Raw genomic sequence first — 17,085 nt, 5'->3', positions numbered from 1 at the left:
TTTCATTGAAATCTGTATTTTCTTATACTATTTCATAAATTCATACTCAAAGGTAAAACATATGATACAAACAAATCGATGCTTATACAATAAGGTGTGTATACCCAAACGACACGATTTCTTATATTTAAATTTGACCTCTGATCTTATTAATCCATCAGGTCATGTAGATGAAGTTTGGTGCAGAAATGATCGTCACCTTCAACTAAATATTCATTGCCTATCTCATTTTGGAGGAAAAGTAGATACTGATATAGAACAGGTTAAATCATTTAATCCGTATACACAAATTCAGGAAGAAATGTACAATATTTGACAATTTGAGCAAGTGTGTTGAGACAGGAAACTGTATCTTCTAAAATGTGGTGCCTAACGAGAATGTTATAATTTTATCAATAAGAAGCTTTGGAAAATTCTGCGTCAGATAGAAATAATATAAACGAACTAAGAGGCTCAAAATAAATATTTCATTTCATTATTTTACTTCCAACAGAAAACAAATATATATAGGGCCTATATTGAGTTGATCCAACAGAGATTGTGAAATGAAAACAACAAAGTAAAGATTATGATGTCGCCAGATACAGGACCTATAGACGACTGTGATTTCCCGGATTTGATGAATTTCGAAACAACAAAAGCAATTAATATCAGGATCCCCAGGAAAATGTTTAAAAAAGCGATCATTTAGAGATCTGTGACTGTCTAATGTAGATCATTGTGATGACTTCATCACACTCACGAAAATGTAGCAAGAGCTAAAGACAAATTATGTAAACTGTATACCATCCAATTTTATAAGGAAAGAAACGTTGAAAGTAAGAGAATGTTAATCAGAGGGGTCAAGGTTGAGGTGATGTGGATTTCTTCGATCTGTCTCCCTCTACAAATGAAATTTGTAAGATCTCAACTGCTGATATTTGATTTAACAAACATGTCGGAAAAAAGAACCAGGGAACTGGAACCTATTAGTTGCGTTCTTACATATTTCATTTGTATAAGAGGGAGACAAATTGAAGAAAATTCACACCTTGAAAGAAAGATTATTAACATAATCCGTTCCCCCGACTGTCGCAACAAAAAAAGACGATTTTAAAGTGAGCGTTCAAAGCATCTGATGTAAAATATGATTCAGATTTCCCTGCAAGTTAAAGGGGAATTATATCATAATCAATGTTTCCACCCCTCACTGAGAAATAGGTCATAATATTTTCATGTCGGCGACGTTTTGTATATCATTTTGAATTTACGAATGACACTAGCAGGGGCGGATCCAGGAATTTTGTAATCAGGGGAGGCGCCTTGACAAAATTAAAGGGGGGCGCTCGCCCCCATTTTTTCTTTTTATTTCTTTTGTTTTAACACTGAGGGCCCTAATGCGCCCCCTCTGGATCCGCCACTGTCGGACTAGCATGATTAATCCGGATTTTAAAAAGAATATGATTATAAGAAAGACCTGCGCGGAAGTAAATGTAGGTCACACCTACTCTACTTTCGCACACACACACACACACACAAAATTAATTGAATAAGAAAATAATCATGTCACAGCACACTGATCGCTATGTAAGCTGGTCGCAAGCTGGTCATAGCATCAATAATGGGTCTCAATAAGGCGTCTAGTTATCTGGCGACTCAATACGTCATGTAGTTCACATCTATATTACGCAAAAATGTCCTTGCGTCACAACTTGCATGCGCTTGAACCAGGAAGCAAATAGCGTTATTGACTGACGAGGGGCAGTACGGCCAACCATCAATACGGTCGATCTTCGGCTCCGTTCGGAGTTTATTATGGTCTCCAGCATCCAGAGGGATATGGATGGGTGTTGGTGGTGCTTAGTACACGCAGTGCCAGTGTAGAGTAGATTTACTTAGATTCGAGATCCCAGAACACGATTGGAACTGTGTCACTTATCTCAGCTTGCGTGATGTCTCAAATTCCAAGTTTTGCGAGGGAATTTCCGATTCATTGGGCCATATGGCATAATCATCTGGAAGATTTGAATAAGGCCTTACATCAGAAAGAGGTAAAAAATTACCACTGAGAATTGTGGGGGATGTACCGATGTGTCGAGGGTATCACCATCGCCAGTCTTACCAGGCATTTTATACCAACCTCAAGGCTGGGCAGATGCACATCTGATAAGACTCTAACTTGTTAGAACTGCATGTGCTGTGGTACTGAGACCACGAGGAACAGTATTAGTATTCATTGCCATCTGATATTTAAAATAGAAAGAAGAAAAGACATTTGATCTGTATTATATCTCTGTGAACATTTGAATGATAAATCACGTTGTGTTATAAAGAAATACAGTGTCACTGTCACAGTGTCAAGTGAAGATTTCTGTGGGTGTGGGGAACCGACAGGTGATGTAACTAACTACATTGTTGGCTTTTGACAATGAAGTTTTTATTTCAGATGTTATCTAATTTTCACTTTATATGTCAGTGAGAATGTCACCATTCCTGGAAAATGTGCAAAATTCAAGATGTCTAGATCATTTTAGGACAGTCGTATTTTTTTTTTCTCATTTCAATCAAACAATCACTGTTCTGTTGTGTTGGTGTATTTATGTTACTAAAAAGCTGTCCTAACTAATTATATTTTAGTGTTTACAAATGTCAGCTCAACGATAGATTTCACTTTCGCCTTAACATGAAAATGAAAAATAGTGACCGTTTACCAATCGCTGGCCAATGTGAATTAAAGCAACACATCGGCATATTGTTAACTGATTTGTCTGAATGTTTTGTAGCTAACGTTAGGTACCAACAACTGATAGTGATAAAAACTCAAAGGTGATTTGGATGGTTCCCTGATGCTGCCATAGAAATGACATATCATGATTGTCGAACATTGCATGTACTGATAAGTGATATCAAATCCATTTAAGTGATCGCAGAAGTAGCAAATTTGATGTAAGCTCTTGTAGACCATGTATTGTGTCTTGTGATATTAGATTTTTGTTGGTCAATTCATATTTTGACTGCTTGTCTAGAATACCCCAAATCGTAATGATTAGTTTCTATGTTGTGACTTGAAAATTTGATTTGAGTACGTTTTTTAAAGTTCCGCATTTGATATTTGTCGACATGGATGACCCTGAAAATACTTGCATTAAGAAAATGATATAGTTTATAGTATCTTAGTACCATGTAATATGTTTCTGTTTATCTTGTTTTGCTGTTCAAATGTGAAAAAAAAAAAATTTGCATCAATTTTTTGACAAGGTTGGGTGTATAGAGATTTTATATAGAAATTGATATTACAATGATACCACAATATTTCAACATACATACATTTCAAAAGTACACCATTTGTTAGCCATAAGTAACATATCTGAGACATATACCATGTGTCAAAAGTCTAGTCTTTACTTACCAATTTTTGTATACTAAGATGTCAAATAGATCTTCCACTGTAAAGCATTCCCTTGCAAGTGTGAAAGCTTGTCAGGTTTCCCATAGCCTGTAAAAATTAATCTTCACCTTTATCAATAGAGATGTCTCTATTTTTCCTCCTCTGTCATCGATGAATTGCTTGCCATCTGTTTTTATGGCCTAAAAATCAAAATATCAAGAGCAGCATTGAAAAAAAAAATTGTTCTGTTCATTCATTCTATTCATTATCACATTGAATGCTTTACATGAGAGTAGACGTGATGTGAATAACATTTTCTACAGGCCTTAAGAAGAGAGATTGGTAAATGTGTATTGGATAATGTATTCCATGAATAATACATGTTTTATGATATACATATATTACAAACAATAATATGTGAATATGAAGCTAGAATATGAGCAAAGTGAAAAAATGCTGAAAAGAATGTAAAATTGGAAACTTATTGTCAATGAGTAGAGATATTTCCTAATCCCCTCATCTCTCTTGTGTCACCATGACCTTCCACTTGACAACTTGATTACTGAGTGCTGATTGAAAAGCTTGGTAGTCAATGAATAGTGCCTTATAATGTTAAGGGTTAATCGACCATTATTTTCTACATTCTAAGTTCTCATATTTTCATCAAAGGTCTATGTATGCTTTTGTTTTACTACTTTTCATTTAAAAAAAACTCATTTTGCTTAGTACCAGTACCGGTATATTTTCTTTCTGGATAATATGATTTTGACCTCCACCTTCTTTTCATTTCTTGACCCACAATACAGAATGACATAGAGAAGAAGGACCCCAGAGGCAGGACCCCTCTTCACCTGGCCGTTACCCTCGGTCACATCGAGTGTGTCCGTATTCTCCTGGGCTATGACGCTGATGTGACCATAGAGAACAAGGGAGGATGGACTGGTAGGAGGAACACTAACAAACAATACCAAAGATCACAGTGGTCATCAATGTCAAGTATTTTTTTAGAAACACAAACTAAAAACAAAATGGTCGACATGAGTGTAAGTACAGCAGAGAGTGTCTTTTGCCAGCTGTTATTGAGAATAGAATGCCGTGGCATGCATGTTGAACTTCATTTGATTTGTTCGTCGATAAAGAAAAACGTTGTACTGTTCCTACATAGCTATAGCACGATGGATAATGCAGTTTGTGTCCTTATTTGATTCCATGACCAGCAGTCAAATAATTCAATAGTTTGTGATTCTTGTTTACAAGATTTTTTATTTTGATATTATGATTAAAATGCTGCACATTAAAGTACTGTAAAAGTGGTTATTTTCACGCGACTTATTTTTTGAGCTCGGCCGGGTAAGAAAAGTTTTGCATGTTTTTAATTTTGCGGAATCAAGACATCAGCTACTGAAACATATCCATGGCATTCGAAAATATTTGTGTGCTTTTATTTTTGCGCTAGTTTCTGATTGCTCGAAATGCGTGAAAATTTCCACTTTTACAGTCATTACAGTAATGTCCCCTGGGATAAATGTTGTGATTTGATCTCTGACTGACCTGTGACTTGTGAAACTCAAACTGTGAACTTTGCACTTATTTTTGACTGGCAGTTATCCAAGAGGCAGTGAGTACGGGGGACCCGGAGTTGGTCTACCTCATCCTGCAGCACCGGGACCACCAGAGAGCGACAGCCAGGATCGGGGGCATCCCCGAGCTACTGGAGAAGCTGCGTCAGGCGCCAGACTTCTACGTGGAGATGAAGTGGGAGTTTACCAGCTGGGGTGAGGGGAGGGTCATGATGACATGTATAGAGAGTAATCAACCCTGTTTGCGGCAGGCCTTGTACAGGGTGCCTATTTGTGGCAGGGGCCATTTCATTTCATTCATTGATGAAAAGGTCCAATCAGGTTTCACATCCCATAACACTTGTGAGTAACTCCTGCTTGTGTTCTAAAGTGGGACTAACCACACATGATGTTCATTAGCTGTTTTATGAATGAAACTGCCCCTGCCATAAATAAGCACCCTGCCACAAACTGGGTTGATTACTCTAGATGCCTTCAACCAAGGGGGTGGGGGGAGGGGGGAGGGGGGAGTATTTCATGTGATGAAACACTTTGTCCAACAAATTTGTTGTACAAGTTTGCTCTCAGCCAATCACATGCAAGGATTTCAGTAGCTTATAACATATTGTCAGGAAAACAAATATCTGACAAAATGCTTCATGAAATACCTCCCAGGCCACAACCAGGCTCTATGCTGTTTCTTTCCATTTGGAAGGGGTAAATATTTACATTTTTTGCATCATTTCCACAGGGCAGGAGAAAAAAATACATTTCTGAAAGTATATCTCCTTTGTTTAGTTGCAAGGTGTGTGCATTGTACCCTACCGTACATGAAAGTCATTGTCTATGATAGGAATAGAAGTATAGATACAGCACATTCTTCTTTCTTTTGGTCATCAAAGGAAATGTACATCTTATATCCAATGCTACTATCCCAAGAAAAGTACATGTTCTGATGTGTGTAACATTTCAATGATTTTACAAAGCTATTGCTCATACCATCAACACACAAGAGATGAACAGCCATATCATTTGTATCACTTATGTCAGCCCCATTGCAAATGTAAAGACCAAATCTGCCATTGTTTATTAAGAGTTTTTACATTGCAGTGCCCCTTGTGTCCAGGATGTGCCCGAGCGACACGTACCGAGTGTGGAAGAGCGGTCCCAACGTCAGGATTGACACAACTCTCATAGGATTCGAGAATATGAACTGGGTGCGGGGAAGCCGCAGCTACATCTTCAAAAATGAAGGTAAGCAGCACTCGTCCTCAGTGAGCTTCAATCACTCTTTTTTTTTGTCTTCTCTAATCTTTAGGCTATTGTTAAAGTGGAAATTTTTCACATTTCACGCATGATGAAACTAGCGTGAAAATAAAAGCATGCAATTTAAAAAATATTTTATGAATAATAACATTTTATATATGATTCCACAAACATTAAAAATGCACAAACTTCATCTTACCCAGAAAGAAAATATACATTGTAATTTCTTACCAACCAGAGTGGTACCACCTTTTATGTAGAGACCCAACTCTCGATCAAACATTTTTCCACCCTCCAGATCGAAACCGGTTTGACTTCATGGAGATCGACCACGATGCCAAGGCCGTGTACTCCGAGACCTTGGAGCTGCAGGCGCACCACGATATCTCCCGCATGCAGCCCTCGGAGGCTGCTGTGGCCCAGAGACTGACCTCACCGCTGGTCAACACCTTCATTGACACGGACAAGATCGAATTCACCAGGTCAGCACAATGACCACTCTCCTATAGGGAGACGAGTCACTATTCGTACACATGTTTGAATTTGTACAACCTCAAGCTCTCATTCAGTGGGGATGGGAAGCATGATTTGTGTCACCTGTAGAAACGTTACTGTAAAGCAGGAAATTTTTCGGCATTTAAGATTTCACAATTTGGAGCTCTTGGCCTTTTTCACAGCATGAAATTTTTGCGAATTGACACTGGCATTCAATGCACATAGTGAAGACTAGAACTTTCGCATATATTTTAGTTTCTGGTATTACAGTATGCAAATGTTGCTAGCAGTGGAATCCAATATTGTCTTGCTGTGAGAGGAGGTGACTGTAGCAGCCCTGAAATGTACTTAGAGAAGAAACATTTTTTTTGAAAAGGAACTGGTTAAACTTGTTTCCATGTCTCGTACTGTCATTTCTCAGATAATTTTGATGTTGTCGACTAGTGAAATGAAAAGTTAAACAGCAAAAAAAGAAAAAAAACCATTGCTGAATGTTTTCGTACACTTTAAAAGTTAAACTTTTATTGATTTTACAGACTAGTAAGATTATGTTTATATACCGAGTGACAAGATTAATATCAGCATTGTGGTCTTGAAGTGGTGTCCATCACTGAAAGGTGCTTGTACAAAATATGTATCATCTTGCATCTCCTTTGTGTTATAAAATAAGGACAGCAAAATTCTGAAAGTTATTCTTTGCCATACCTTCTTTCATACATGTGTGATGCTTGTGCAAAAAATAAATAAATAAGTAAATCAAAAATTGTAAAATATCTTATCACAAAAGGGCTTGAATTGGCTCAAACTAAACCATTTTAACCTTCTTCAAGAAGTTTCACTCATAATGCCTAGGGCATCACCATTTGTCCACTGCAGAACAAAGGATATGCCTAACATGCCTGCTAGGGTAAAGTCTGTGATTTCTCCAATGGATGGTTTCAATGATTCAGTTGTCACTGATGAGGAATTCAATACTTAATTTTAATACTCAGAAGATGAGTTTTACGTAATTGATTTGATATCAAAATGAAAGATAGTTGAGGGTTTTACTGTTTGGCCACCACAGAACAAAGGCCGGGATCTGGGGATGGAGACACGACAAGGTGGAGGCCATCAATGAGTACGAGTGCAAAGTCTTCACTGCCAACAACGTCCAGCTGGTCACCAAGAGCAGGACGGAGCATCTCACCAAGGAAGACAAGGACAAGGTCAAAGGTCAGAGTCTGGCAAAGTCTCTGTCTGTGTGTAGTTGGTGTTTTTTTTAATGATTTGTCTTTGTTTGTGTGTGTTGCTGTCTAGGGTAGCACCAAGTCAAATTCCTCCCCCCCCCTCCCCCCCCCCCCCCCACCCCCCGAAAAATGCATTTCCCCAAAACTTTCTAAGCATTTTGCATGCTAAATACCATCTACATGCATCTCGATATGTGGAACAAATGTAATTCTCATTTGTTCACGAGTTTTGGCATGACATACATTGTTGAAATGCTGCCCTTCCAGCAATTTTCCACGTATGCACAATATCTTCATTTCTTAATCACACACGCACACACACACACACACACACACACACAAAATGAGCCATTTGATGTTTGTGTGACATGCATCTACACAAGTTCATTTCATGTGACATTTATACTGCAATGTTTTCTGAAGCTGTATGTATGGTAATGTATGCACCCACTCAAGTTAAGTTCATTTGACATTTATACTGTAATCTTTTCCAAAGCTGTTTATCTGATAATATATGCATCCACACAAGTTATTTTCATTTTACATTTATATTGCAATGTTTTCTGAAGCATATGTATGTATATGTATGCATCCTCACAAGTTAATTTCATTTGACATTTATACTGAAATGTTTTCTGAAGCTCATAAACTACTTGTGCTGTTTCTCTCTCTCTCTTAGCTGACGGACCTTCGTTTTCATCGCCTCTCCAGTCGATACTAGGTGTGGTAGAGCAGCAGGAGCAAGAGGCTGGTGCTAATGGGGTAGGTTGCCTAGCAACCCAATCAGAGTGCATCAAAGGGCCTGCTGCTTAATCAGTTCACTTTTCCATGCACAGATGTTTGGTCTTTGCATCCCTGTGGCACTCTGTGGATAGGTTGCGGAACAAATTGACACGTGAAACATTCAGCCGTAGGGGCCTATTCTTCTATTCAAGTTTATGCCAAATATGCGATATCATGAACATTAAATCACTGATACATGTAATGTTGTTGTCTTTACGTATTTTATTGGAAAGAATTTGTCACATCTCGCACAGGAGGAGTGGGACTTATTCATGAAATTAGGAAAGAATACCTCAGGAATTCCAAATTTGCCATGATGATGATGATGATGATGATGATCCACAGCATTTGTATAGTGCCATCTCTCTGTTGTAGAAACATTCAAAGGCACAGACTCCTCCGAGAGAGTTAGAATAGTAAGCAGTTGAATGCCTGGTGAAAAATGTGAGTCTTGAGTGAGGCTTTGAAGTGATCCAGTTTGTCAATTTCACAGAGAAAAGATGGGAGGGAGCTCCATAGGTGAGGAGCGATAGAGGAAAATGCTTGGTCTCCATATCCCTTGAGATGTGTAATGGGCATCTGGAGAGTAAGGCCAGATGAACAGAGGCCAGGGTGAGGCTGACACTGCTTGATTAGGGAAGACAGGTATCCTTGGGCCTGACTGTATATCAGATGTGGTAAGATTATGGAAATCTAGACATCATGTCACAATAAGGTTGCCAGTGACTTACGGAGTGCTCATCCCGTTTTTTTCAGCCGGAGGTGTCCCAGACGGGGTGTGCCACCAACCCCTGTGCCATCCCTCCGGAGTCCTACTTCAACGCCATGGTCCCCCTGGAGGGAAGGGACATTGGCCGGCCCAAGGAGACCACCACCAAGGTGCAGAAGTTCCGGGCCACCCTGTGGCTGTCGGAGGATCATCCTCTGTCCCTCCAGGAGCAGGTCCTACCCATCATAGACCTCATGGCCATCAGCAACGCCCACTTTGCCAAGCTGCGGGACTTCATCACCCTGCAGCTACCCGCTGGGTTCCCCGTCAAAATTGGTGAGTGGTTGCACTGGCCCAACACCACCCTCTCCATGATGAGGAGGGTTATGTGACCTTGCACTTTTAATCTACCATACACTGACAGAATGAAAAAAAGAAAAAGAAAGGTTAGACATTGCTGTTTCAAAAGCAATTTCATTCAATTTATCACAACAATCCTGTAGGAGTCACTTAATTTAGATGAGATCTCATCATTTTTTTTATAGGGTGTGTACAGTTCTGGTCAAGGTGAGGATTTAGCTTTTAACATTTTGCGAGATATTTAGAAACCACTCTATGAGATGTCAAAGAGCATGCAGTTCTAAGGGGAATCAAAAGTTTATTCGATGAAAACCAGTTTTGAAATGGCTGAGCTATCCAAAAACAAGGTGAAACAAAGAGATCCTAATAAAGTTGTGGCATGTCGCCTTTTATTATTAGCACTTTTTTGGATATCTCAGCCTTTTGAAAACCAATTTTCATCAAATAAACGTTGAATCTTTCTTAGAATTACATGCTCTTTCATATTTCATAAGAGGTTATTCATTATCGCACTCAGGAATGTTCAAGACATGAATCCCCACCTCAACCAGTACTGTACATTCCCTTTAATTAAAATTGATATATATTCATCTGCATACATGCATACGTATGCTTTAGAAATATGGATGCATGCTATCATTCATTTACATTTCCTTTCATTGAGCTACAGTTTGAAATTTTTTGATATGTCAGTTGCTTGCATGCCACTGTTGATCACTACAGACGCACAATGGAGCCTGAAGTAAGGAGTGTGCTTTGTTTGAGCGAAGTGCAACTGATACTTCCAGTTCAGCCTGCCTAAGGGAGATTAAGTGTTTCATGAGTAGCAGTGTAATGAGAGGGCTGGTTTCAACTGAAAATACGAAGAGGTTTTCTAAAGTGCACTAGTTTCCTTTCCTGAAGCCATTTAAACATTTTGCCTTCCAGAAATCCCTATCTTCCATGTGATCAATGCCTGCATCACATTTGGCAACCTCTACGCCAAGAAGCAGCCAGTCGAGGGCGTGTCCAATGAGGTCATAGAGAGTCTGTCCACTGAACCGCCCACTTCCCCTGGTGAAGATGGGGAGGCGGAGTCAGCGGGTGCCAAGCCCCTCCCACCAGCCACCATCTGTGTTGTGGACCCTCATGTCTTTGACATACCACCAAGTATGTGTATGGCCATCTATCTTTACAGAAACAGTTACTCCTAAAATGAAAGCATGTTTATTGTAACTAAGATATGGAAGAGTTTAATGGGGAGACATATTTATACTGCTTTTAGTCACAGGAATCAAAGTACTGTGTATGCATTTAAGTTGAGGAAATTCAGTTACAATGTGTCATGGTAAGGGTGTGTTTTGCAGTATTGATTACTGGTATGTGCATCTCTTGCGCTTACATCAAACCCAGAAGGAAAAAGCCTATGTAGACTCTTGCTGCATCACAAAAATTATGGGTCTGAATGCTGTATGTACAATAGTATGACACTTATGATAGCTTTCTATGGCTGAATGATGAAATCTTTATAGAATGTCATATGAAAACTGATACAGAAGACTTCATCTTTTTTTAATAATCAAGAAATTGTTCTAAAACAGAGTTAGAAAAAAGACCTGATAATGTCTTTTGCTACTTTCTAACATAAGGATGATTATTCTTTTATGAGGAGAGTACGGTATGAAAATATTGCACAGATTACAGTAGCTTCTGTTGAAGTAAGTCAGTTGCACAGCTAATGTGTGGAAATGAGAGAGTTGCAGATTAGACTTTCTTTTTAAGTTTTAAACCTTGTTTCCCCCCCCCCCCCCCTCTTGTTTTGGTCAGATTATTCAAGATACAGGGCTGGTGAGAGTCAGGTGAGATATGGTGAAGATGAACTCCTTCAGCTAGCCATCCAGCAGAGTCTACTGGAACAACAATCTCACGGCCAGGATGAGGTCAGTTTGCCCCAACCTGTCTCACACTGTGATATATTTCTGCCCTCGATTTATAGATATGTGTACTTCTTACTGCACAATGTATCATGGTATGGGCATTTGTGTGTATATAAATATTGCTTGATTTGAGACCATCAAGAAAGAAAGATGTACAGATATTTTGTTTACTTTACTTGAACATTGAATATGTGGACTACCAGTACTGCAAAATATATCATGGTATGGGCATTTGTTAGCGTATAAATATCACATGATTTGCGACCGTCCAGAACGAAAGATGTATAGATGTTATGTTTACTTTACTTTTAACATGCAAAGCTATAAGATTTCTAGTAAAGCTCCTGCAAAATGTAGCCATAGATTAGCAGTAAGCTTTATCATTGTTGTGTGATTTATTTCCTCAGGTTGCCTTTTTGGATGCCTTGGGAGAAAGAGAGCAGCCCCAGTCCATTGAAGACAGACTCCTGGAAAGGTAGAAATGAGGCCAATTGTAGGATCTCTTTAGTCAAATTTGTTTGATAATTAAATTCATAATTTGTCACCCTGTGATGAGCATCATGGGTGTGTGACTTTTAAAGTTGAGTTGAATAAATTTGCAGTGTGAAGAAAAATAAATTGATGCAGATTCTTTATGGGTTTGTTTCACATTGCATATCTCACTTTTTTTTTTTTTTTTTTTGGGGGGGGGGTAATTTTAACACTATTGAGTTTTGTTACAGTAGTATGCCATTTATATCTCAAATTTTGTGAGTCACCTACAAATTGCAGTATTTATGAAACGACATCTCATAAAAGTATTGCCACTCTTGACACAATGCTGTGTATATCATGCATAATGTGGAAAATTGCATACTTTCTTATGAAAAGGAATAACTTTCATTTTTTCCTCAATACCATGGTTTTTATCACGAATTCAAGCACTCGTGAAATGGTCTTCACGAGTGCTCCAATATGCAAAATGTTATGCCTGTGAAATATATATATACAATAAAACCAAATCTGTGTTGTTCTGTGTTGCAAGCCCAAGCTGTAGACATGTCTGTGAAATATGGGAGATGGGTGAGAGCACACAATGCACAATTATCTAAATTGAGGTGGATGCATTGTGACCAGCATTACAAGTTTTACTGTCTTGAAACTTTGCTACTTTTGTCTTTCTTGATTTCTATCAGAGCCTTTCGGGAGATTTTGTTGCTGGGGAGAAGGGTGAGAGTACATAATGCACAATTATGTAGATTTAGGTGGATGCATTGTGACCAGCAATATGAGTTTTACTGTCTTGAAACTTTCTACTCTATATTGTGCCTCTGCCACAAAGTGGTGCCGGAGGCACTATGTTTTCGGATTGTCCATCCGTCCGTCCGTCCATCCGTAATCAATTTTGTGGACAGCGTAACTAAAAAACCTTTTGAGGAAGCATAATGGAACTTGGCATGTATGTGTATTAGGGGATGAAGTTGTGCCTATCAACTTATTGGTGCACATGCTCAAGGTCAAAGGTCAAACGGTCAAGGTCAAATGTTCAAAATTTCATTATTTCCCCCATATCTATGCAATGCCTAAAGATATTTTCTTGAAACTTAGCGTAGACATGTACTACCCAATTAAGATTCTTTGGTGAGAGTTTTGGGTCATGTGGTCAAAGGTCAAAAGGTCAAGTTAAAATGTTAACATTTTACTTTTTTCTCCATATCTTGGGAACGGTTCAAGCTATCTGCATGGAACATAATATATATGCATGTACTGACTGGCAATGATTATGTTGGGAATTTTGGGTTCATTGGGTCAAAGGTCAAGGGTCAAAGGTCAACTCTTCAAAATTTTATTATTTCCCTCATATCTATGCAATGCCTGCAGGATTTTTTTTTTACTTGGTGTATAGATGTATTACCCAGTAGAGATTCTCTGGGAATTTTTTTTTCTTTTTTTCACCAGAGGTAAAAGGTCAAAAGATCAAAAATCAAGCGAAAGTGCAAAACTTTACTTCTTCCTTCATATCTGGGAATTTGCTCAAGTTATCTTAAATTATGCATGGTCTACCTGACAGTGATTCTCTTATGAATTTTAGGGTCATAGGGTCAAAGGTCAAGGATCAAAGGCCAGGTGAAAATGGTAATAATTTAGTATTCTATGAAGAAATTGCATTTTTATTCCAAAAAATTATTTTAAAAGGGTCGAAGTCAAGTAAGAGTCCTTGCATCCCCAAATATGCTCTCTCATTCATCCATTAAACCTATTAGTCAAGGAAGGTAAACATTCAACACATTTGTGACAAACATATCATTTTAATAGTTTGTCAATTATGCGAAACTGTCATCACACATTGTCCACATGTACTATGGACATATTAGGAGAATCAGGCATTATAGCGGAGGCATGCCAGTTGCCATAGCGTCATTTCTAGTTTTCTTTCGTTATTTTTCACAGAGCAATCCAGGAGAGTTTGCTCCTGTCACAGACAGACGAAAGTAACAATCCATCCACGGACCGCCCCCAGTCACCGCCAGCGGCCAATCACGTGTCGGCCGCGGACAGCGCCCCATTGCCACCACCCATCACTACCTCACCGCTACCGGCTCGACCCCCCACGGAGGGCATCCCGGCCGTTGCCAGGGACGACGACCTCCAGCTGGCCCTGGAGCTGTCCGAGAGGGAGCGCCTGGAGGGGGAGCGGAGGAGGAAGGAGGAGGAGGCGGAGCTTCAGAGGATCATTCAGCTCTCCCTGACAGAGAAATGACAGGGTGGCTCCTCCCCCAGACCAGTGTGGGAGTCGACTCCAGGGGGGTGCCACGCCCCTTTTGTGTGCGGAGTTGGAAACGGACTCATGAACACCGACCAAGAACCAGTGCTTCAAACCTACGTCCACACCGTGTGCGGAATACTCTTCTTGGCTTTGCTGGATAGTGTCTCCACCTGTCTTGTTCCTGCTGCAGCTTCGTTCTAAGTCTCACAGAAAGGAGAAACCAAAAAATAGATGTGTTGCGCAACAGCTCTTTAAAGGATAAGATTAGTTCTCGAATTTGTAGAGTGTACTCCAAGGCATTGTTGTGTTCATAGGAATAGGGCAGGCCAGGAAATTCTTGGCTTCAGTGAAGTAGAACTCAACTGCAATGTTTATGTTATTTGACATTGATGTCAAGTGATGCAGAGCCATCTGTGGTAAAGCTCATCTCTGGATACTTACACTCCTCCTCAAACTGGGTAAGTGATACCTGGTACCCCGTCTCGGTTTTCATGTGAATGTGATTGATTAATTAAAACTGAAATTGTCGTATGTCATAGTGAGATTATATCACCTAAACAATGTTAATCATACAAGTGACACACGGTGTAGAGTGGAAAGATTAATGTGTTGGACCTCACTTTAGAGCAAGAGTCTTGCTTAGGAGAATAGCATAAACCAAAAAGTAGCCAACGAGTGAGGACAGTAGTTTACCCCATGATTCATCATGCCTCCCTCCATACAGCATGTAGATAAAACTGAATATACAGCAAAATAGTGAAGAGTATAATTCAACAAAGAGTTATTTGTGTGTGTCTGAACATCTAGGAAGTGTTTGTATATTTTGTGGTTTCAGCCAAGATGTTATTCTAAATCATATGGATGTATGTGCAGAAAAAAAAAATGTATACATTGTATAATTTCATGCTACGACATATGTAAATTTGTCTAAATTATGAAAATATTAAACTCTTACAAGGGTGGTTTTTTTTTCTCGAGAGTGATAGAAGTTTGGTCTATTTTGTTAATAATCCATTCCTTCAGAAGAGTCTACAGCATATTCTTCTTTCTTTCTTCCTATTTTTGTTTATTTGTTACGATTACATAAGATGTCATCACAATAAATGTCCCAAGCATACAGCACAATCACTTGACCTGCTGCTACTGAAACCAAAATTACTAATTTCGTGCAAAACCCCAACACGGTGCCACGTTCTTGCCAGGGAGTTTTGCTCGTTTAACCCAGAACCCTGTATAACGTATGAGGTTTTATGAAAATGTGACATGGTGTGAAATTTCAGTGGCTACCGTAAGATCATGAAGTGTTGAAGTCGGTATACCATCTTATTCAGCAAGAGTAGAAGACCATTTTCCCCATTCCACTGTGAGAAATGCTCATTAAGGCATTTTGGCAAAGATAAATTGTCATTTTACTGTCCGGTCCACTTATGACAGGCTACTTTATATTATTGTATTTTTTGCTTGTTTTTTAATAAAGTTTCTGTATCATTGAATTACTACAGCTGCACAATAAATCTAACTGCAGATAAATATGGTCCTGACACTTTGTATAAAGGTCTAGTCATAAATTTTGCCCCTTTATAGTTAGTCATGTTTTGTTTGTGGCGAGAGAAAGTTTGATATTTCATGATTTATAGGCTCTTAGATTAGCAAAGATTCTTAAAAGAGAAAAAGAAAACACCCCCCCCCCCCCAAAAAAAAAAAAAAAAAAAAAAAGACAAATGAGAGAAAGATTTTTTTTCTTACAGGGGAGTGAATATCAATCTCAAGGCTTTGTTAATCCCCAAATAGTCCTCATTCCTTTCCAAGGCTTTTCATCCAACCAATCTTTATATACCCAAAGTTGATGAATTGCATTTCACTCTCCTTTTTTTTCTGCTTTTGTTGTTGTAACATATGAAGCTGCTTGCAACAGGGGCTGAGTTACGAGTATTTAATGGTTCAATGAATTACATATAAGATTAACTCTCATTCAGAATTTTATTAGTAGTGTATCTTTCATATTTATTTTGTGTCTTTGTATGTATAGGTGACTCAGAAATTATGTATTTCATGTGGTGGTTAATTTGTTTTTCTATGTTGTGCCATTGTCCCTTTTATGCAGACAAGCGATATAAGTTACGTCAAAGTCCAATATCTTAAAATACCCATATGGGAATTAATTGGACCTGGATTTGATGTGATGAATGATGTAATGTAATGATGATTGCAGTCACATGACCAGAACAACTACTATATATGCCGAATATTTCACGAGGTTTTTAATATCTCGAATTTTGTGAGTCGGGTGCTATTTGCGAAATTAAAACCATCCAAAAATATAAGCTCTGATCCCGACATGAATGTGACGTGCATGCATACATTTCTTTGTTCAGGACTGTATACTCCACAATCGCGAATTCAACCACTTGCGAAATTGTTGGGAAATCCCAATTCGTGAAATTTTAGACTCGCTAAATATATGGCGCATACAGTATTTTGAGGCATAAAGGGGACGTTGGAAGTGACACAGAATTGACCAAGACTTCATAAGGCCTGTGAATAATGTATGCTGTGTGATAATGGAACTGATTTCACTTCTTGTGATCAGCTCTCTGTTCATGTTGAAGGCAAAAACATAGTTTCCATATTAAAGCATGTTAAAACAGTTGATTT

The 17,085-nt window shown here is 38.7% G+C and overlaps 1 protein-coding gene across 1 annotated transcript; it reads left to right on the top strand.

Moving 5' to 3' along the window:
- Positions 1-1,884: 1,884 nt before the first annotated feature.
- Positions 1,885-15,376, top strand: LOC139741425 (ankyrin repeat domain-containing protein 13D-like). The gene is made up of 12 exons (XM_071652010.1): positions 1,885-2,030; positions 4,174-4,309; positions 4,972-5,142; positions 6,037-6,180; positions 6,491-6,674; positions 7,754-7,902; positions 8,596-8,678; positions 9,456-9,744; positions 10,696-10,917; positions 11,575-11,687; positions 12,092-12,159; positions 14,115-15,376. Exons 1-12 carry the CDS (start codon positions 1,932-1,934, stop codon positions 14,422-14,424), a joined length of 1,968 nt encoding a protein of 655 aa, XP_071508111.1. The 5' UTR covers positions 1,885-1,931; the 3' UTR covers positions 14,425-15,376.
- Positions 15,377-17,085: the final 1,709 nt, after the last annotated feature.

The sequence above is a fragment of the Diadema antillarum genome, unplaced genomic scaffold, assembly GCF_040938485.1.
Source record: "Diadema antillarum isolate AM-2024a unplaced genomic scaffold, OU_Dant_1.0 seq00000927_RagTag, whole genome shotgun sequence".
NCBI lineage: Eukaryota > Metazoa > Echinodermata > Echinoidea > Diadematoida > Diadematidae > Diadema > Diadema antillarum.
Note: the sequence above shows the minus strand (reverse complement) of the source record. Positions and strands in the feature narration are given on the sequence as shown.